The sequence below is a fragment of the Oryx dammah genome, unplaced genomic scaffold, assembly GCF_014754425.2.
Source record: "Oryx dammah isolate SB20612 unplaced genomic scaffold, SCBI_Odam_1.1 HiC_scaffold_29, whole genome shotgun sequence".
NCBI lineage: Eukaryota > Metazoa > Chordata > Mammalia > Artiodactyla > Bovidae > Oryx > Oryx dammah.
This window is the reverse complement of record NW_024070213.1, coordinates 109,341,682-109,365,597: the sequence shown is the minus strand read 5'-3', so window position 1 is coordinate 109,365,597 and position 23,916 is coordinate 109,341,682. Positions and strand designations below refer to the sequence as shown.

Genomic DNA, 23,916 nt, shown 5'->3' with positions numbered 1-23,916 from the left:
ATTGAGAACAGATTTATTCTGAATTTCAGATACTTTACTTATGCCCCAAATGGTTACTTTGTGCACCTTGAAGGACAGGAGCTTTATACTGTGGAACCTACAGCTTTGGTAAAAAGTCTTTGAAGAGTGTTAAGTTAGGGAGTGACATGGCTAGATGTGAACTTCTGAATGGTGACCCAAGTTTACCAGGTAAAGTTTATTGAGAAGGACTGAAGGCAGGAAGGCCAGATGAAAGAATATTGTACATTGTCCAGGTCAGAAATCCTGAAGTATTGTAAGAGGAATGCTATGAGAAAATCTTCAAGATTTGGTAAATCACTGGAAGTACTTATTGGTAGGAGAAAGACGAAGGAATGATTTTCTGGTTCATGACGAAAGCACAGTTTTTGTGTGCTTGTGTTTCTTCTTACTTTTTAACACAAAGGATGGATTCTTACATGCTACATGACTTCTGATTGCCTTCTCTGGGGGAAAAACAAAGATTATGGGTATAATTTTTTTTCCTGATGCTTTGCAGTATTAATAGCAATATTTTTTGTTGTTGTTCAGTTGCTTAGTCATGTCCAACTTGTTGCAGCCTCATGGATTTCACCATGCCTGGCTTCCTTGTCTTTCACCATCTCCAAGAGTTTGCTCAAACTCAAGTCCATTGAGTCAGTGATGCCATCCAACTATCTCATCCTCTGTTGTCCCCTTCTCCTTCTGCCTTTAGTCTTTCTCAGCATCAGTGTCTTTTCCAGTGAGTCAGTTCTTCAAACCAGGTGGCCAAAGTATTGAAGATTCAGCTTCATCAGTCCTTTCAATGAATATTTGGGGTTGATTTCCTTTATGATTGACTGGTTTGACATCCTTGCTATCCAAGGGACTCTCAAGAGTCTTGTCCAGCACCACAGTTCAAAGGCATCAATTCTTTGGCTCTCAACATTATTTTTACTCATTTTATAAACATTTTCCCTGTATCTGCTCTAGGCACTGATTCTTAGCAAACCTTTGATAAGATTATTCTCAGGTTTGTGCTCAGTTCTTAACAGTATGATTTTCCAAAAATGAAAAGTGAGTATTTTTCATCATAAGACTGAAAAGAAAAATAAGAATTCTTTTCCCAATACATGATACACGTTAAGTGGAAATACGGGTGATTTGCGTTGTGCATCCTGTGCTGAGTCATTGCCACTGCCTGTCTTTAGCTGGGATGACAGCAGTTCCGTGAGCAGTGGTCTCAGCGACACCCTGGATAACATCAGCACTGATGACCTGAATACCACATCCTCTGTCAGCTCTTACTCCAACATCACTGTTCCATCCCGAAAGAACACTCAGGTAAGAATTGCCTCCTTTCTTTCTCCAGTGCTTTTGCCAGATTTTCCCCCAAGTTATGTTACATTGCATTAAAATATAGCACAGCCTCTTAGTCTGAAGTAATTACATTAAACTGAGGCAGCTTATGTATATGTATTTTTTCAATTGATTACAATCCAACCCAGAAAGCCTTCTGTTGCCTATCTTTCTTTATAATATTGATATAATTGTTTAGGAATCCAAAAATGATTTTTTAATTGTCTAATTTTTGATAGTTCATGATTCATTTTATATTGATCTCTGAGATGCATCGCTGAATCTCTTGAGAATGGTGAATCGAGAATGAATGTTAGATAATTAAGTTTTATCTTGTCTTACTTTTCCTTGTTAGATTTGACATAGAAAATGCCTTCCTCTCTGGAGTGTTTAATTGAAGTATTCTGCACACATTTCTTCTGATATTCTCTAATATGTGCAAATGAGAATTATAGGACTAAAATTAATGAAACTGAAATGAACAGAGAGATAAAAATAGAGGCATCTTTGGAGTTCTTTTGAAATACAAATCACTGCTGCTGGTTTTTTTTAAGCTAATTATCTGAAAGGACATTCCAGGGCCTAATTCACACTTGATAGATTTTCCTGCACAAAGTTCTTCTGTCCTATTTTCTTCACAGCTGAAGACAGATTCAGAGAAACGATCTGCAACAGATGAGCCTTGGGAGAGCACCGAGGAGCTGAAAAAACCCGAAGAGGACTTTGACAGCCATGGGGATGGGGGTGGCAAGTGGAAGGGCGTTTCCTCTGGACTTCCTGAAGACCCTGAGAAGACGGGGCAGAAAGCCTCCCTGGCTGTTTCTCAGACAGGGTCCTGGAGAAGAGGCATGTCAGCCCAAGGAGGAGCACCATCCAGGCAGAAAACTGGGACCAGTGCACTCAAGACACCTGGTAGGCTGGTCTTCTGGCAGCTGTTAAGCTAAATTGTTTACATTTGATCTTTCCTGTCTTTAATAGCAGCTTTTCATAGTTATGTCAAGCATATAATTATTTATATTAATATAATACTTATAATTCTCCATATAAATACTTTTTCTGTCTAAATTCCACGTGCCTTGTCATATGCATCCACATGAATACCGCACTCCAGGCATCCTCTAGAGGGTATCATCAGTTTGGTGAGTGTTTTATTTTGGCACAGTCATTTCTGGTCATGTGGAAATAAAATAAGCCAACTTATTAAAAAAAACATAAGATAGCTTTCATTCTGATTTTCTATAAAGTTTGGAATATTTATATTAAATATCCCCCTGTTTCACTTCTAAGAAGCAAGAAAAGTCACACTAATCTAATGGGTTGGAAGGCTGGAGATTTGAAACATTATTTCCAAATTAGACTTGATAAAAAATTGAGTAAAAGATTTCTGTAAATTGTACCATCCTTCTTTTTTTTTAAGACGCTCTCCCTATTTTTAAAATGGTGCCTCATATAAATAGTGCCACCTGAGGTTCTAATGTACCAGGATCCTTCAAATACAATCATGTGATGAACTCTTTTTCAAGCACTTTGTTTGATGAGATTAAGTGCTGTATAAAGGAAGAGAGCTGCAAGCTATAAGGCAATAATACATAGCAAAAATATGCATTTTCATTTTCTCTCTTTTATCTCTAGTCATTTTCCCCTAACAGCTATATTTTTATAGCTTTGTACTTAATCTTCTGAATATATTGCGTACATGCCTATTTAGAGCTAAAATAATGAATAGGAATTTAGGTAGTAAAAATATATATTTGGGCTTCCCAGGTGGTGCAGTGGTAAAGAATCTGCCTGCCAATGCAGGAGACACAGATGTGAATTCGATCCCTGGATCAGGAATATCCCCTAAAGCAGGAACTAGCAACTCACTGTAGTATTCTTGCCTGGAAAATCCCATGGACAGAGGAGCCTGGTGGGCCACAGTCCGTGGGGTCACAAAGAGTCAGACATGACTGAGCAACTAAGCACACACACAGACGTATTCACATTTTACACTGTTTAAAGAAATACTATGAAATCACAATGTGCAGGCACATAAATGTGTATATTTCTCCCTCATCAGGGAAAACCGATGATGCCAAAGCTTCTGAGAAAGGAAAGAGTCCCCTGAAAGGATCATCTCTACAGAGATCTCCATCAGATGCAGGAAAGAGCAGTGGAGATGAGGGGAAAAAGCCCCCCTCGGGCATTGGAAGATCAACGGCCACTGGCTCTTTCGGATTTAAGAAGCCAAGTGGAGTCGGGTCCTCTGCCATGATCACTAGCAGCGGAGCCACCATAACAAGCGGCTCAGCCACACTGGGCAAAATCCCCAAATCTGCTGCCATTGGTGGGAAGTCAAACGCAGGGAGGAAAACCAGCTTGGATGGGTCACAGAATCAGGACGATGCTGGGCTGCATGTTAGCACCAAAACCTCCCTGCAGTACCGCAGCTTGCCCCGCCCGTCCAAATCCAGCGCCAGCGGCATTCCCGGCCGAGGCGGCCACAGATCCAGCACCAGCAGTATCGACTCCAATGTCAGCAGCAAGTCGGCCGGTGCCACCACCTCGAAGCTGAGAGAGCCCACGAAGGTCGGCTCCGGGCGCTCGAGTCCCGTCACGGCCAACCAGACAGACAGGGAGAAAGAAAAGGTTGCCGTCTCAGACTCAGAGAGCGTTTCTTTGTCAGGTTCCCCCAAGTCCAGCCCCACATCTGCTAGTGCCTGTGGGACACAAGGGCTCAGGCAGCCAGGGTCCAAGTACCCTGACATTGCCTCACCAACATTTCGAAGGTAAGAAAGCATGACATGGTGCTGGGACGACATAGAATGCTTTATCTATATTTGTGTGTCTCATAGCCTGTCCTAGAAAAGATGTATATCCTCCGTGTGTATGTATATGCATATAGCCTCAGTGTATGGTATAGATAACTTAGACTCTAAGTCAGCTTCTGAGTACAATGAGTTTTCAGAAGCCGATGCTATAAATAGCTAGTGGAAAAATATTGCTCATTTTGAGAAATGCTCCAACTTTGCAGTTTCACTATTGTCACAGCAAAACAAACAGCATTTATGAGTAAAAGCAGATGGTAGTACCTAGGGAGAGTGATAAAACAGCAGCTTGTAATAGATTTTCATCTTTACACAGTTAATAACAAAATAAAGTAGGTCTTTATGACTATTGGTATCCATTTCTAGTGTTTATTATCTTGTTGGCTCTTAATGAGCTGATGCTAATCATGAACATAGATGAAACTGTGTTCCTTATGCAGTACCGGATCACAGTAGACAGATGTATGTAGCACCATATCCTGAAATCTTAATGAAAGTCAAGGGATGATATGATTGACAGAATCTGAAAACCTTTAGACGCTTGGCATTGGATTATAACTAAGAAATGTGCTAGGTGTTCTAACTCATTATCAGCTTTCATTGATATGACTTGAATAACCTATAGGACTTGGTTTCTGCATGGGGATTGTTTTTGATATTCAGTATATGGAGTTCTTCTTCCCAGTATCAGTGTGGTTAAATACTGATGTGTTTTAAGTGGCAGGAAAATACACACAGGTAAAGATTTAGGACAGACAGTTAAATTATTCTGAGTCTGTTTCTTTGTCTATCAAATGATAGAATATGATTTATAGTCCCTCTATAATCCATTACATGATTATGTTTAGTATTTTCAATGTTTGCTTTTATTATACTGACTAAACCAAGAGCCTTGATATCTGGGAAATAGTGTCTTGAAACACTTACATTTCAGTAATCTCAGATACATGATTGTTTGAAAGACCTAGAGGTTTTATATTCCACAGTAGAAATATTAATCCTGAAGAAGTGGTGTTTTGAAATGTTGATTCTCATTGGAAAGAATAATCACTTGTAGTGAGGGTAAATATTTTCGTTGCTTAAGTAAAGCCAATAGTGCCCTCCAGTGGCCCATTACCTATGAAACAATTTCTCTTATTCGTCATAAAATATTTCACTATGGGAAATAACGATTTCATTGCAACTTAATTAGTGATCATTATGTCATTTTTCATATCACACTTTATTTCCATATTTACATAAATTCAATTATATCATCTGCTTCATTTGCAAAACTAAAATGTTTTCTGAAGAAACTCCAACATCTAACTTAGCACCAACCATGTTTCAAATCACTATTATAAATATGTATTGGAATAGCACTGGCAACTGACATCTGACCCTTTGGCCTTTCTTGGGGAAACTACAGACATATTGACATGTTGCCGACAGTATCCAATATTGTTTCTAACCAACTCCTCTCTGACAGTCACTTAGGACCCCAGCCATACAACACAAACTCCTAAACTTTGCCTTCAGCATTCCTTCTAGATTTTGAATAAGCCGACAACATAAAGGAAAAAAAAAAGAAAAGAAAAATAATTTCATATTATATATACAGAATGCATAGAAGTTGTTTCATTATAATGGTTCTATAAATAGGTAGCAAGTATGTGCAAACTACTTAAATTTGCAAAAAACTCTCATGATCACTTAACTGCGGAAACCAGGGACTTTGATGTTTGGCTTACGCTTCCTTCTGTGTGGCCCACGTCTCCCCATCAACAGGATGGCAGCCCAATACCAGTTTACTTCTACGGCAATAGGAAAGAGAGATCAGGAAGTTCAAGCTTATCAAGTTCATTAACATAGAGACAGGAAGTGCTCGGTGGCCCGTCCACCAGAGCACGCTTGGCTCTATGTACTATAACCCTAAGTATTAAATGTGGATGTCAGTTTCTCGGAACAACTGAAGCTGTTATTTGTTTTTCTTTTAGGTTGTTTGGTGCCAAGGCAGGTGGCAAACCTGCCTCCGCACCTAATACTGAGGGTGTGAAATCCTCCTCTGTAATGCCCAGTCCCAGTACCACACTAGCGCGGCAAGGCAGTCTGGAGTCGCCATCGTCTGGTACGGGCAGCCTGGGCAGTGCTGGTGGGCTCAGTGGCAGCAGCAGCCCTCTCTTCAATAAACCCTCAGACCTCACTGCAGACGTTATAAGTTTAAGCCACTCGTTGGCGTCCAGCCCAGCATCGGTTCACTCTTTCACATCAGGTGGTCTCGTGTGGGCTGCCAATCTGAGCAGTTCCTCTGCTGGCAGCAAGGACACTCCGAGCTACCAGTCCATGACTAGCCTCCATACGAGCTCTGAGTCCATTGACCTCCCCCTCAGCCACCATGGCTCCCTGTCTGGACTGACCACAGGCACTCACGAGGTGCAGAGCCTGCTCATGAGAACTGGTAGTGTGAGATCTACTCTCTCAGAAAGGTGAGCTCTCCTGGAGGCCTTGCTGAAGTCTTCACCTCCCTCCTCCCCACACTGTACCTACCCATACCCTGCATTCAGTTTTTTTTATTTTTTTATTTTTTATTTTTTTTTTACTTTCAGTTAGAGTGCCACTTTGCAAAGGGATGTCGGATTATTAATACTGGGCCTTTTATTTGGTGTTACTACCACATTTGCAGAAGGTGAAAACCATTAAGGATCCACAAAAAATTGACTAGTTAGTTTCTTGGTATGATGCATACATATACACCCACCAGCCAATTTAAATAAAGTTCAAAGCGTGTTTTTATGTATTGAATGATGTTTTCTCGAGACACAACAATGATTTAGCTTGAGCTCCAGGACAACACAGCTCCTTAGGATGATTTAAGCATATTTAAAGATTAAATCTAAATGGATTCTACACTTATGCCCAGAGTAAAATATTCAGTTGGCTTTATTAGCATTTCTTTGGAAAAATAGCAAATGGATAGCTAGGAATCCTAGTTGAATTGGAAAAGAAAAGATCAGTTGTCAGATATGAATTCTTAGACAAAATTACAATTCTAGTGACATTTTTATTAGGCCCTTTTTAAACTACAAGATATTTCTCACTGATTTAATTAATTACTGTTTTCCTTTAAACTTAAAATGACCATACTAAGGCATTCCTTACCTAATATACTTAAGAGAAAGCATCTCTGTTGGCCAAGAAGGCCCTGGATTCTCCTCCGTAAAAAATCCTTTCTCAGATATTTTGGTACTGATTCTTTTCCCCAGGAATGTATCTTAAACCTGCCTGGTTTTCCATGAGGAACTTAATGCTGTTTGTTTCTTGGCACACCTAAAGCTTTCAGAAATGCCCTTGGCTGTATATCTTAATTGTGTTATTTGTGAAAGTGCCACAGGTCACTGAAAATGCCTGATAACTTTCACAAACCTTTATTCAGTCTATTGTTGATGATGACATATCACTTCAAACATGGCACACTGCAAATAGGTTATTATTTGTTAACAATACTCACCTTCCAAAATACTGATTATTTTTACCATGAATATGACTACAAGTTGACCATTTAGCCATCAACTCATTTCTTTGGCATTCATACATTAAAATACAGGGAAAGTGGTCAAAGTAATTATTTGTAACCAAGTAACTCTAAAATAAATCTAGTTGATAATATTGATGAGTTTTATAGCTGCAGTATAAATGTGGTGTTAATATTTTACTTTGATCTGTATTCTAGCAGAAGTCAGTATATATATATATATATATTTTAACTATGGAAATACACTGACAAATATACAGTTAATTATTCTCTTTAAACAAATATTCTTTTTAAATTTGGTTTTCAGTCTTCAAATAGACCAGTTTTACAGATGGATGTATTCTGGTATAAACAGATAAATAATTTTTCTAAACTAAATCTTAAAACTAATTTTGAAGAGATGAAATTTTTACCTTTTATTCTTAGTAAGATATATTCATGACTATTAAACTATGAAAAAGCAAATTATCTTCATAGTTACGATATACAATATAAACATTAACTAGTTTCTTCCAATAAATTACTTGACTGAAATAATTTTTGATATAAGAAGTTGTACTTTTTGTTCTTGTGAACAAACTTACAAGCAATAGCAATTCATCCTAATCCTTTAAAGTACACCCAAGAACTATATGATCCCTTGAAGAGAAAATTAGATCCTATCAGAAATCTTGGCTTAATTACAATAGTCCACATAATGTTGGGAACACTAAGGAAGCCAAGCATTTAGCAGGAGGAGAAGGGGACGACCGAGGATGAGATGGCTGAATGGCATCACCAACTTGATGGACGTGAGTCTGAGTGAACTCCGGGAGTTGGTGATGGACAGGGAGGCCTGGCGTGCTGCGATTCATGGGGTCGCAAAGAGTTGGACATGACTGAGCAACTGAACTGACTGACTGAAGAGAAAATGTGCCAAAGTAAATATTTTAGACAAAGTAATTAGAAAGAATAAATAGAGGTGTATGTAAGTTAATGACTTTCCTGTTGATCTACAATTTCAGAAGACTTTATTGATATTTATTATTCTAATACTATTAAATAAATAGCTTTTCATATAGATTTTAATTTTGGTCTAAATTTCTCCTCATTAAAGTATCGTAAACAAATTATTTAAAATTTAACAGTTTTCTCCTCTAACTGTTCCAGATCAGAGCAGCCTTTGGCTATAATTAGTTCACATTTGTTTTGTACATTTTTTTAATGACCAAACCAAACCTTAAAAATTTTAAAGTTGTAGCCACTTTAAAAACGTCTGGCTTGTTTTTTACTGTCAGATCTAGCTACCCTGCCTTTAAAATCCTGTACCATGTTTACCGGCTTCAGACAAACAATGCCTGTCCTCTTCAGACTGTTAGTTAACATTTCTACTTCCCTCATTCCCATTGCCCTCTTGGCTCTTGCAGGCATAAGAGTTTTTAAGCCTTTCAGCATTTGTGAAAAGTGTCTGTATTATAAAATCATTAATATCCAGTTTCAAACAGATATTTCTACTTAAAATTTTAACTTATATCGGTAAACTTATTTTCTGATTTTCCTTTCATTAAATTCTCTGTACAATACAAACATATAATGTTTACACAGTAAATAACATGGGCAAAACCATGCCTATTTTCACTGTTCTCTGTGATGTTAAAGTTTAGTAAATTCATACATATGAAAGAGAATCTTTATAGCTTGCAACGCTATCAATGCTTCAGTATGTTGTAGCGTATGTTTAGAATACTCTTGTAGTTGTTCAGTATGATTCCTTTCTGTTGTACTAAAAATACAGATGTACTAAGGATACATCTAGAGTCAAGATACATACTAGAATTGGCCTCTACATAATTGTGTGATTACCCTATTTGGACATTCCCAGTACGTAAAGTAAAAGAAGATGATGCCTTTGGATGGATTCTATTGCAGTGCTAATTAATGGAGTACCCGTAGAAGAAAACATTTTAGCTTTGATTTTTAGTGATTAAATTTCAAGTCATTGTGTTGGCATTCATGTTATATCATCCTCATGTGCATATCCTGTGTATTCAATTTTGACCATTTGAAGTTAATGAAAAAGATATCATCCTGAAAATCCAAATTAATTTTATTATTTGGTTATCCATATGCCAGAGATTAAAACAGAAATTCCTAGACTCGTCCCACTTAATTCTTGACACCCTCTTCCTCTATTTTTAGGGAGGCCACTTCTCATTTTCTCCAGACACATTCTTTCTTCCCTTTTTAGGACCAATTGAGAATTGTTTAAAATAGACACTGAAAACTCATAGCCTTTTAAACATCCAATTTATAATTCAAAAAGATAGCATAGTTTAATTGTATTAAAATATTTAAATAAATGATGCTAGAAGGATTACATTTCAAGCAGTTATATATTTCTCTTCTTTTTCTGTGAATAGGAATATATCTGCCTTTATTTTTACTAAAGATCATTTAAATACAAAAAATAAGTATTGAAAGGGGATTTATTACATCCCTGTCTGTTGGAACATGCCACTTTAACTTAGGCGGAGATCTTTCTCATTCCTCCTCTATGATTCTCTTACATGTGAAATCATAGCAGAAATCTAGTCATTTGCATGGGGAAGGAAAACCTACCGTAATGCTAGGTAAATAGAATCTAGAGGAGAAGTATGTTAATATATAACTTAATCTATCTTCAAATAGACCTGTCACTAAGTTATCATTGAATGTGTTACAACAGTGAAATCCAGTGTCCTTCGGTTGCATTTTCCAATGAGTTAAGCTTTAAATATGTTTTTACAAAAAAAGAAAACCTTATTTTGTGTAACAGATTTCAAATAGAGTCATTTATGTTGGATGTATAATTTGGAGGGTTTTTTACATTATGTCCTTAGGGGTTTTCTTTGTTTTAACAGCATGCAGCTTGACAGAAATACACTACCCAAAAAGGGACTAAGGTATATATTTCTCTCCGCACAATTGCTGCCTTTCTCTGTTGTTACGTAAACTTTGTGTGCTGTCTCTCTACCTCTTTCTTTCTTTGTTTGCAAAGAAGCACCTGACTTCAAGGATCAACTCACTCTTAATCCTGATGTTTTCTCTGGCCTGAGGAGTTGGTGAGATGGCCCTCAGGCAGAAGTTGGTAGAGGCCAAAACTCAGTAAATTAAATGTGATGAAAAAGATGGTATTTGGGGGGCAGCAATTTTAATAGAATTCAGAACTCACTTCTGAAGAATAAAATCAGTTTCCCTAAAGTTTGTATCTTGGAGGCATATGCCTACAAAAGCTTCGACCCCTATAGTCTGCACCTGTAGCCAATTAATGTTGAAAGGTTGAAGGATACTCTAATTTGAATCAAAGAAAAGTTATTTTCATCATCAGAGGACAAATAGTATAAGGGATAATTTTTAAGAAATCCTTTTGGTAAAAACTCAGAAGAGCTTTTTTCTCTGTTTTTCAGAAGCGCTGATATCTATCAAATCAGTACAGACAAAAATTAGTCTAGTATTACAGAATAATATAAAAATAATTATTGCTGCTGCTAAGTCGCTTCAGTCGTTTGCGACTCTGTGTGACCCCATAGACGGCAGCCCACCAGGCTCCCCCGTTCCCGGGATTCTTAAGTTCATAAAAAAATATAAAATTTAATGCATGGCCATCTTTTACTGTACACATCTATCTAATGGGAAGATATGGAATGAACTATTACTAGAGGTATGACACTATACGAACATGATAAGTTGACTGCTATTTGGAACTAAGAATTTACTTACTCTGGCGAAAGTGAATACTGGCCTATTAGATCTTTATCTGTTATCCTCCTTCTCTCCAGTTTCTTAGCAAGAGCAAACAGTTTGCAAATATTCCACTTTAAGATTTTGTTCCAGAAATTTATTCCAATAAAGGGAGCTTATTTCTCTTTCCATGTTTTAAAAAAATCCAGACATGGTGTCAAGTGGCATTTTTAACCAAATAAATGTTTTCCCGTCCCTTTAAAAAAGATCTGTCAGTTTGTTCTGTTTCCTGTGTCTTATTGTGACCAGCCATCCATTCCTTTGGCTTCTGGCCCACTACTGTCTACCATATTTACTTTGTGTTTTCACCTTCTTCACACCCTTCTAAACACCATGCTTTTGTGCCCTTCTCAATTAACCTGGCTGTCTGCTCGTTGCTTATGATTTTCAACCACATATCTCACAGGAACATAATTTTCTTTTCAAAATCCTTTATTTTTTTTCCTGTGAGATTCAAACAGATGGTGTCAAATCATCTGGAAGAACTAAGCAATTATAATTAAATTCAATCTGTTTGAGAATGTTGTTCAGTCTGAATAGTAAGCTCCTCTCAATTGTTTTCTTGTCCTGATATTGCCTTGCCCTTGCAGATGTGCTGAAGTGTCTTAGCTGTGCTGTTTTGCAGATACACCCCATCGTCTCGGCAGGCCAACCAAGAGGAAGGCAAAGAGTGGTTACGCTCCCATTCTACTGGAGGGCTGCAGGATACCGGCAACCAGTCACCCCTGGTGTCCCCTTCTGCCATGTCATCTTCTGCAACAGGAAAATATCACTTTTCCAACTTGGGTAAAATCTTCTAAACCATCAGTTTCATCTTGTTCCTTTTACCACCTACTCTCCCAGGAACCCTGGCATACGTTCACAAGGATTGCTCATTTAAACAGGAGATAGACACCTTAACATTACATTTTATTTGCACGTTTACAATCCCCAAAATAATTCCCAAGCATTATGCAGTTTATTTCTCATGACAACCAGTTGACATAGTTAATATTGTTGTTATTTTATATCCTAAGATCCAGAGGCAAAAAGAGATTTTTTTTGACTTAAAAAAACAAAATCACCAATCTTAAGGGGCAGAGGTAGTAACTGATGCCAGAACACCTGACCTTAAGCCTAGGAGTTTTCTCAGAGTCCTCTTAGAAACCAGTAAAACCCCTCCTTCTTTTCTGTTTAAATGTTTTAATCCTTATAAGAAAATTAATTATCATTTTGTAGAAAAAAAGAAAATAGAAATAATTAAGAAGAAAAAATATCATTCCATGACTCCATAGTCACATCTTCATTTTAAAGTTAAAACTCTCCTTAAAATGCATATGAGAATTCCTATTAAGATAATACCCTGTGAACATTTTTGGATGAAGGCAATGAAGAGAAATGATTATTTGAAACACTGGATTACTTTGTGTTTAGCATAACTTTTACAAAATATAAAATCATTTGCACAAATATCACAGAAAACACAAGGGAAAGTGACAAAATAATGAAAGCCTAAATATGCCAGTTATCATTGAACAGATCCATTGCTTTTAAAACAGATGTCTCTTCTATAAAGTCATGTGTAAAATAGTCGCATTATTTTTTTCACTTGAGGATTTTTGTGTAGCAATAGACCAACAGAATGTCCAAATTCTGTAATAATTAGGGACTTTTCAACTTTCCCCCCTGTTGGGATAGTCAAGGCTTTTTCTCTTCTATTATAACTGTTCTGCTATAGAGACTAGAGATTATGACAATGAAAACCAGTTATTTAGGTTATTGTTCTAAATGTACTAGTGAATATACATCCAACACCAAGTTTTTATTGATGAACCTACACAGTGATGAGATTTCTTTGTCTCATAATGGCGAAGGATGGTAAAACTTTTACTTTGAGTTGTAGTTATAAAACGCAACAGGAAGCTTAAAACTTTGATTTCAAAAAATGAAATGGAAATGTTTTTGTAGAGGCACAGACATATGAAACAAAATCTGATATTGTACAATATTGAAATCAAACCCATGTCACCTAGTTTGCTGAATTTGCTGGGTATTTCATGGCTCCCTCCTGTCAATCTTTTCATTAATTGGCATTAATCTGAGTATATGAATCCTTACTCCATTATTTTTCCATTGTTATTATTCTGATTCAATTGATCCCCCCTTTTTTTTGAGAAGGAAAAAACTTGCTATTTACTGTGTCTGATATTAGCAGTCATTTTACTTCAATTTTCTCACCTATTAAATAGGTTCACAATACCTAGGTTATATCGTAAGGAATGACTAACGTACAAAGAGACGAGAGATAGAGTATCAGACTTGGTAGACTCTGCTACATCATCATTTTTATTGGAAAGAGATGTCTTACACTAGCAGAGAATTGCAGTAGGTTTCAAATAGATCTTACTATCTCTACTTTAATACTGCTCAAAGCGTTCACCCACTGGGACTTATGAAGAAAGATCTTCCCATACATATACACACACTTTTATGTGCCTCCCCGTATTTTATAAGTGGGTATGTGGGTTCATATCAGATATGCTGTATTATTTTACAAGAGAAAAAAAATAACTAGTTTCAAAACCATGAAAATTGCTGTTGAAGACTTTTGGTTGTGTTTCCAGACCACTGGAACTTACATTTACTAGGCAAGAGAGCAGATACGATTAAAATGCAATCATAAGTGATTTAATAATCACTTTATTATTAAATTTTAAAAATATATCAAATGTAACACTGTAACTTGAATATGGGTAGCATTGTTCTACATTTTACTTTAGTAATCACTTGTTTTCAATTTGATCATTTTTTTTGAATAATCACTTGGTGATTTTGAATAATCACTTATTCAAAAAAAATGATCAAATTGAAAACAAGTGATTACTGATTACTAAGATAAGTGATTATTATAAGAACTTAAGAGTTGCATTAACCATGCTTTTTATTCTTAGCCACTAAAAATATTAATATTGTATATAAAATTTTTGGAAATGTTACTGTAAAAATCACATATAAAAAATAAACATTAGAAATTTAAGGTCACTACTATTATGTCATTATTAGTAGACTACTGTGAGCTATTGCTGAAGTCAACTCTGGCTTGTATATGGTTTCTGGCATGATAGCTATAATAGAAATCGTTCCTCTCCAAGAAAGCATTACAGAATATAACTTACATAAACAAATTATTATTGGATGCAATTTTATTTACTCTCAGTCACAGTCCTTGTGAGGCATCCCATAACCTAGTGAGATATTGTCATAGTCCCATGGGTGATGACAGTTGCTCAGATTCTTTTTCACCTTGCCTCAAGGATTACCATGTAGAAGCATTACCATCAACGTGTCAGTTTCAAAGTCTACATAGTTGATGGGCTCAGACAGTAAAGAATTGTCTACAATGCAAGAGACCTGGCTTCAGTCCCTGGAGAAGGGAATGGCTACCCACACCAGTATTCTGGCCTGGAGAATTCCATGGGCAGAGGAGCCTGGCAGGCTACTGTCCATGGGGTCGCAAAGAGTCAGACAGGATTGAGTGACTTTCACTTTCACTTTTGCATAGAATGGCGTTTAAACATTTTTGTATGGGAAGTTTCTTTGCATTTACTCCCTAAACTCCCTACACCTTGAATGCCCTTCTAGTTCCTCTCCATATTCACCCTTAAGCCATTCAGGATTAAACTTTTTCTTCTATACTCAAGGAAGAGTAGAATCTCACAGTTAGAAGAAACCTACATCTGATTCAATTGTGAATCTGTTATGCAAGTTTCTGTGACAGCTCTAGCTTCTCTAAATCCACTAATGACAAACTACCTATATTTAGATATATTCCACTTTTAAAGTTCTTTAAATGATCAATAAACATTTTATGAATCTCCACCTAGTTCCTAGTTATATTCCCAAATTTTATAAAATAAAAGTAAGTTGCATATGACAGCTTTTATTAGAAAAATATCATGAGCTCATTAGCTAATATGTCTATGGCAGCAAAGTCTGGAGTCATTTGCTGTATTTAAAAACCCACTCCATCTTTTTGTCAGTTCCTGTTCTCAGATCATCAAAAATTGACATATAATTTAATAAAAAAACAGTGACGTTAGTATGATATACAATTTAAGGCAAAGCCAGTAGCTCTCTTTTTCCATAATATCTTGTCACACCTACATCTCACTTATTAGAAATGTTTACATGTCCCCTGGCTTTAAGTGGATCTTAGAGGCCATTTATTCTGTCATGTTTTTTTTTTTTTTAATTTATGAAGAAACTGCAGGGTAGATATGGAAATATTTGCCTAAAGCAAGTGGAAAGCAAAGCTACCACTAGACGGCCCTGTACTGATTTGTGTCCCATTACAGAAATTCTCTGTCCATCATACTTTTGACTCCTATTACATAGCTTTCCTCTGACTCTTTTATGTTGTCTACCTTTCAGTCACCTCCTCTAGAGGTCACTGTTGAAGCCAGAGACCTTGCTTTATTGATCTTTCTATTCAACCACATTAACAACAAAGCAAACCTGCCATAGATTTAACTTAACTGAACATTCTTAAATAGAATGAATATATTTCCAATGGAGAACCTATCAGAAATGCTTGTAAATACCCACTATTCTTTTTATTTTTAAAATATAAAGCACAGTTTAATGAGTATTTCCAGGTGAACATGCACGCAGCTCTCATTCTGGTCAAGACAGGACATTCTCAACACTTAAGAAATTCCCTTCCACCATCTAGCAACCCAGCCACAATCCATACCTTCCCCCAAAGCCAGCTACTATCCTTATGTCATTTTTTAAAAATCAGTGTAGTTGCTTTACAACGCTGTGTTAGTTTCTGCTGTACAGCAAAGTGAGTCGATTATATGTGCACATGCACCCTCTCTCTTGAGCCTTCCTCCTAGTCACCCCTTCCCGCCCCTCCAGGTCACCACAGGGCACTGAGCTGAGCTTTCCCCTCCACAGCGGCTTTCCCCTAGCTAGCTATTTTACACATAGTAGTGCTACTCTCTCAATTCGTCCCATCCTCCTCACTCCAAACCATTCCTTTTAAAATCTGTCCTAGTCCCCATTACTATTTCATTTTGAATGAGCTAAATGTTATGTTTTGAAATTATATAAGGAGACTTTACCTGGATGTATCTGCAACCATTTTGTAAGAATTTGCATAAAGTCAGTGAATGAAGTGTGTTTCTAACCTCTCTCTCTATATGTATGTATTAAAATGATGCACTTGCAAATGTATTCAGTACCTCATTCATTTAACAAAAAGTCAGTTCATACTGTGAACCTATGATAGGAAAGATTTACTCCAGTCCAGACACCTTAAACACACGCATTCGACTCTAGAATGTCCTCTGGGGTATCTGTTGGTTGTCTTTAGCAATCATGGACTTGTCACTGCTGACTGAAGGAATGTGCCTGAAAGATCTTTAACTTTTACTCTCTCACTCTCCTTTCTTTCTTTCCCCCACCCCTACTTTCCACCCTTTCTTCCCTTCTTCCAGTGGGTTGGGGACTTTGCAAATCCAAAGTTTCTTTCTTTCATTATTATATGTTACATATGCACACATAGATATAATTCTAAGTCTTAAGTTACTTTTCTTGGTCTTATTTTACTTCAATTCACAACTGGCTCTATCAGATTCCTTAATACCTGTAAAATATCCAGCATAGTACTTGGCAAATAGGAGACAGTCTTCTAAAGTTATCTCATAGCATATATGCCCCATATTTTACATTGTTCTGAGATTCAGCAATTACATTAAGATATGTAGTGCCTATGTCAAAGAAAAAAAATAGCAAGTTTTGAAATTTTATCAGACCAGTTCTAAGCCAAAGACATAAATTCTCCAAGATTTTGAAAGTACTCAGCCATTCTTTTCATATCTTAAGTGTCTCCTGCCTGCTTCCTCATGTCTATAACAACTTGTATTTCTTAATTATAAGCATTTATGATAAGTATATATCTTAATTTTTTCTGTTTTGCTTTTATTCCAAATTTAAAGCGATATTGTTTTCCAATTCAGTCAACCACATATTTCTTTAAATTAATGACAATCAGTTGGCCTAAAAACTTGAATGTTATTAGGACTATTTGGCAGTAGGCCCTGGGTAAATAAATTCATGTTTCAAATTACAGACTTAAGGTATTGCCTGAGAAATACAAGTTTGTGACTTTTGACAGTCTCACTGTGACATTCTCATCTTGGATACAATGGAAAGTAGTTTTAAGTGATTAACATCGCAATGAGCTATGGATAACCATGTACCTTACATTATATTTCATTTTAATTTTTCTTTATTATAACCTAACTCTGATAATAGTGATGGTTCTGATTATGAACTGACAAAAATTTAGAACTCAAACTGATTGAAAGTCTTTGGTTGGAAGCTTCCTACACGTTTGCCTAGAAAATTTAGATTTCTTTTTTCTCGAAAAATTAATGTCCAGACTCTAGGAAGACAATTTTTTCTTCATAATGGGCAGCAGGAAATACCATATCATTTCTAGGAAAAAACTAGAGGTGACTTGATGGTTTTGTTTAATATTGCTTTAGAAATTGACATACTGCTTGCCATGAAAGTGCTGGAGAAAAGAGGGACTCCACTGTAACTGCTATTGAAAATTTCAGAGGCAAACTTCCAAGCCCCGGAATAATGGGCTGTGTGCACTTTGTTTTTCAGTGAGCCCAACCAATCTTTCTCAGTTTAACCTTCCTGGGCCCAGCATGATGCGCTCAAACAGCATCCCAGCCCAAGACTCGTCCTTCGATCTCTATGACGACTCCCATCTTTGTGGGAGCGCCACGTCTCTGGAGGAGAGGCCACGGGCCATCAGTCATTCAGGCTCATTCAGGGACAGCATGGAAGAAGGTAGGTGTGGGGGAAATAAGGATGAAGCTGATTAACTCAGACCTGAAAGCTATCATATCTATCACTCATGTCAAAAGGATGCCTTCAAGAGTAAATCAAGTAGGGTAGTTCCATTTCGGGAGCCCTGAAACTTGAAGATGTGTTAGTCTGTATTACCTTCTGTTTCTTTATGCATTTGGAAATATGTATTACCTTCTGTTTCTTTATGCATTTAGAAATAGTTTAGATTAATACTTGGCTATAGAACAGTTCAGAATAAATCTGGTGTTCTCCTACACAAACCTGGACAATTTTAGAGACTATTTGCTTGGGTTTGCCAAATATAAAAGTGAATGTTTTATTTGACACATTGATTAAAAACCATAAAAGATACATAAACCAGAAAAAATTCTCATATGAAACAACCACATGCTGCCAACTTTTATTCTCAGAAACTCCCTCTGGTGTTAGTTTTTATTATATCATTTAAGAATTCATAGTGCACCTACATTTTGCTTTATAAGTTATATTTCCTTTATCTGTTACACTAAAATTCTCACCTGACCTAATAAATGTCTTTATAGTTGTAAAATTCTACATGAACACTTTATAACAAATACTCTTTGAAAAACTCAGAAGGCTTAATTGATTTTTGAATGTGTATAATTTTCTAACGTGTATAACCCCAAATGTCAAATTTGATAATAATATTTGAGAGATTTTCCTCTTTGATTTAATGGATGATTTTTAAGTGCTCACAAAGGAAAATTGTGACATACATTTTATAAAGCACTTTTCATTAAGAATAAAACAAAGGTAAACATAGAAGTTCAAATTGCTTGGAATAAAATCAGAGGCAGTCAGCTATACTATCCTGGGCCTTAGTCAGTTTTTATAACAGAAAAGACTCGATCTTGAAACATAACTGGTCATCTCTCTATTTGTGGTATAAACTTGAGAAAGTTTCATAACTTTGTTACATCCAATTTCTGTGTCTGTGATTTCTAAGGATGAAAACACAGTAAAGAGCAATTCTGTTTCTTTATTTTTCCCCTTCCTACCTTCTTATTTAAAACATCTTCTGACTAAAATTGAGGCAGCTGTGAAAATTGATGGTCTTCAGGTCATCGTTGTAGTATGTTTATTTACCAGGTGATTACTAAATCAGTTGACTGCAGTTGCCACTGCCTTTTGGGATATTAACCAAAGCACTGAATTCACTGTGACAGTGAATTCTGCCCTGAGAGCCGCCTGATAGCTGCAGATGTAGACAAAATATAACAAATCTGAAATGTAAAGTCATTGCATTTCTAAAATGGTTCTATCTCTCTCTTCACAGATAGGCCTTTTATAAAAAAAATACTGGAAAAATGATGTGCTAAACATGCTCATGGCTTTCTGTGGTGCTTCCCTGGCAGAGAGAATACTGTGTATATGCTTGGAAATTCTGGCCTTCCTTTATGTGGATAAATAATCTGACCTTATAGCTCTCGAATTCATCACTTTATTATCATTCCACCTGTTCTCCTAGACCTCTCCAGACCAGGTGTGAGCACCCCCGGTGCTTTCTTAGAACATTGCTCTCAATAGTATTTATATGGCCCCATTGTTATTTTGTTTTTAGTTACATATATTTCTATTTCTTTTTGAGCTCTGAGAATTGTGACATTCAATTTTATAGTCCCAGCATCTAGCCAGGGCCTGTCACATTGTGTGTACTCAACTAATGTTTCTTTAATAGATGAGTAAGCAGAAATAACTATATACTATCCCACAATGAAAAGAGGAAGAACTTTTCTACAAGTATAATTAAGCACAATTGCATCCTCCTTTGAGCTTAATACCTTGGACTTGCAGAAGTAATAAATCATTCTGTTAACTGTTCTAGATGATATTTTTCTACACCTCCCCAAAAGACAGTATAAAATTTCCACTCTTAATTTCTAAGAGACACCCCCTTAAAATACATACTTTTCTATTACCAAAATTAGGAAGAAACCATACTTCATTTAAATGAGTATAACAAGCTCATCACAGATAATGTTGAAATAGCTTATTTCCCTGAACACATATGGAGAAAAATACTGAAAATCAACCTTTGTTGTATAAAAAATGAAATAGAATAAAATACATAAAACTTTTTTGGAAGCTTACACTTTCATAGTAACTTAAGATGTCCTTGATTTTCTGATTAATTGTTGCGTGAGAGCTTACTCTGTTTTGAAATATGTGCATGGCATACTAGAAGGGCTTGCATTTGTACATGATGGAGCAAGTACCTTAGGGGAAAGGTATGGGACCTTACCATGGCTCAACATTTGGATGTCTAAAAATTAACAGCAGGCTTGTCCTCAGATTCTTATGTTACTTTTATTTCCTTAACCACCTCTTCTTCATTTTTCAGTAAAGGGCTGGTGGTTCTGAACAGACATCATTATTTTACCTCTTGTTCTTTTTTGCTCCCTCAGTTCATGGCTCTTCATTGTCACTGGTCTCCAGCACCTCTTCTCTGTACTCCACGGTAAGTGTTGGCTGTAGTGAAAAACCTTTTGCCTTTGCCAACCTTTGTTAAATAGGTTGACATTTACACAGAAGTTCCACAGTGACATAAAGGTGTACTCTAAGCTCTTGCATATCTGGTAAGGAGGCAGGTACTCTACCAATTCTTCTATAACACACTTGTATTTGTAATCAGTGAGTGGATGAAAAACTGAACTTCATAAAACCTGATGGTTTATGACTCAAAACCCTTAAAACCATGTACTATTCTCCATCATAACTTTATCATACTGACCACTTTTTGTTTGGTTCTCTGACTGGTAATTGTTCTATGGTATTTTCTTCATTTTCTTTGTTTTTTATTTTTTAAGTTCATTTTTTGAGAAAATTGTATTAAAGGGTTTTTAAACTAAATCTTCTTAAAGAGGGTGACTTTTAAAACTTAATTTTTTAAGAGAGAAATGCCAGTATATCAACTTATTTTTCCAGTGTGTGAAATATATTTTGTTTTTACAAGTGTAAGTTTTCTGCCCAGTTACTATAATTTCATCATTTTCTAAAAATTAGTCTACAGGGAGTTATATTTTATAAAATACTTCTTTCATCCTAGGTATATTTTAGTTTATGAATCTCACTGAGGCTAACATTATGCTGCTGCTGCTGCTGCTAAGTCACTTCAGTCATGTACATTAAAAATTGTGTTGAACTGGTTTTGTACTTTTAATCTACTTTGTATTGATTTAATAAGAGGGAGGGCTGAGTTAGTTTTTTCTGGATCCCTTCAGCATATTTCCTAACATACATCTAATAATAAAGCAAATATTTTTTAATTAATAAATTTTAAAGGATAAATGAATGACCAAGAAAGGCTTGCAGAATAAAGAAACATCTAATATATTTTTATTTAGGCAAGATGTTTTATACTGTTTACCATCCTTGAGGACATTGAGCCAGCTTCAAAACCATTATTTAATACTAAGAAGTAATCATATTTCATCATATATCATCAATCCATACCTAACCCACCAAAAGAAATATAATATTAATAATCTGGCTCATTGCTTCCACTTTATGGTAACAGCTACCAACTATTGCTAACCAAAGCATATGAAAGAAAGCAAAGATTAAAGAAAAAGTTCTGAAAAGTCAGCAAGGAAATGATTCTATACAGTATGCATATACATATATATAATTAATATGTAATAGTTATGCATGTAGTTAGTATATATAACTTATTCAGGGTTTTTTATTAATAATAAAAATTGATGAATTTCTTTTTATACAATTTTTGTAAATAACATACAGTGCTCTTTTAAACATGTAGATTACTTATTGAGTTTCAGGTCTGTATAATCCTAGCAAGCCTAAAGCAGGATTTGGATAGAATAAACTGGCAGGAAATATTCAAAATGCCAGAGAAACCAAACAGGTTTAATCACATCATATGTGTCAAGGCAAACAACTTCTAACTTTCTTTCTGTCTATGAAATTGTCTTAAAATACTAATATATGTCTGATTCAAAAATCAAACTATATGAAACCTTGAAATTATTATAATTTTAAAATATTGAATCTTTACTTAAAGATTCACTTAACTTTAAAATAAATTTGAGATGTAAAACATTAAAGCTTTATGTCAGTGTTTATTTTTAAACCAGTTTTGCTATAAAGGCTATTGGGATTCTATTAGGTAACTACTGTTTATATAACCACTGTCTTACTAAGTATTCAGTTCAGTGCAGTCACTCAGTCGTGTCCTACTCTTTGCAATCCCGTGGACTGCAGCACGCCACGCCTCCCTGTCCCTTACGAACTCCCGAAGTTTACTCAAACTTATGTCCATTGAGTCGGTGATGCCATCCAACCATCTCATTCTCTGTTGTCCCCTTCTCCTCTCACCTTCAATCTTTCTTAGCATCAGGGTCTTTTGCAGTGAGTCAGTTCTTCACATCGGGTGTTTCAGAAGTTTCGGTTTCAGCATCAGTCCCTCCAATGAATATTCAGGACTAATTTCCTTTAGGAAGGACTGGTTGGATCTCCTTGCAGTCCAAGGGACTCTCAAGAGTCTTCTCCAACACAGTTCAAAAGCATCAGTTCTTCAGCGCTCAGCTGTCTTTATAGTCCAACTCTCAAATCCATACATGATTACTGCAAAAACCATAGCTTTGACTAGATGGACCTTTGTTGGCAAAGTAATGTCTCTGCTTTTTAATATGCTGTCTAGGTTGGTCATAACTTTTCTTCCAAGGAGCAAGTAACTTTTAGTTTCATGGCTGCAGTCACCATCTTCAGTGATTTTGGAGCCCCCCGCAAAATAGTATGTCACTGTTTCCATTGTTTCCCCATCTATTTGCCATGAAGTGATGAGACCAGATGCCATGATCTTAGTTTTCCTAAATGTTGAGTTTTAAGCCAACTTTTTCACTCTCCTCTTTCACTTGCATGAAGAAGCTCTTTAGTTCTTCTTCACTTTCTGCCATAAGGGGCATATCTGAGGTTATTGATATTTCTCCCAGCAATCTTGATTCCAGGTTGTGCTTCATCTGGCCTAGTGTTTCTCATGATGTACTCTGCATATAAGTTAAATAAGCAGGGTGACAACATACAACCTTGATGTACTCCTTTCCTGATTTGAAACCAGCCTGTTGTTCCATGTCCAGATGCAACTATTGCTTCTTGACCTGCATACAGATTTCTCAGGAGGCAGGTCAGGTGGTCTGGTATTCCCATCTCTTGAAGAACTTCCCACAGTTTGTTGTGATCCACACAGTTAAAGGCTTTGGTATAGTCAATAAAGCAGAAGTAGATGTTTCTCATAACTGTATTCCTTTTTCAATGATCCAACGGATGTTAGCAATTTGATCTCTTGTTCCTCTGCCTTTTCTAAATCAAGCTTGAACATCTGGAAGTTCATGGTTTATGTACCACTGAAGCCTGGCTTGGAGAATTTTGAGCATTACTTTACTAGCCTGTGAGATGAGTGCAATTGTGCGGCAGTCTGAGCATTCTTTGGCATTGCCTTTGCTTGGGACTGGAATGAAAACTGACTTTTCCTGTCCTGTGGCCACTGCTGAGTTTTCCAAATTTGCTGGCATATTGAGTGTAGCACTTTCACAGCATCATCTTTTAGGATTTGAAATAGTTCAACTGGAATTCCATCACCTTCACTAGTTTTGT

The 23,916-nt window shown here is 36.3% G+C and overlaps 1 protein-coding gene across 7 annotated transcripts in view; it reads left to right on the top strand.

The window, feature by feature from the left end:
- Window positions 1–23,916, top strand: part of NAV3 (neuron navigator 3) — a 608,990-nt gene that overhangs the window by 507,716 nt on the left and 77,358 nt on the right. For 6 of the 7 annotated variants that reach the window (XM_040233842.1, XM_040233840.1, XM_040233838.1 and 3 more), the window contains 8 exons: window positions 1,188–1,320; window positions 1,977–2,247; window positions 3,395–4,103; window positions 6,119–6,607; window positions 10,533–10,574; window positions 12,038–12,198; window positions 18,073–18,261; window positions 20,709–20,761. In XM_040233842.1, coding sequence (XP_040089776.1) covers window positions 1,188–1,320; window positions 1,977–2,247; window positions 3,395–4,103; window positions 6,119–6,607; window positions 10,533–10,574; window positions 12,038–12,198; window positions 18,073–18,261; window positions 20,709–20,761 — 2,047 coding nt within the window. The remainder of the gene's footprint in view (window positions 1–1,187; window positions 1,321–1,976; window positions 2,248–3,394; window positions 4,104–6,118; window positions 6,608–10,532; window positions 10,575–12,037; window positions 12,199–18,072; window positions 18,262–20,708; window positions 20,762–23,916) is intronic. The other variant, XM_040233843.1, reaches the window with a different exon arrangement.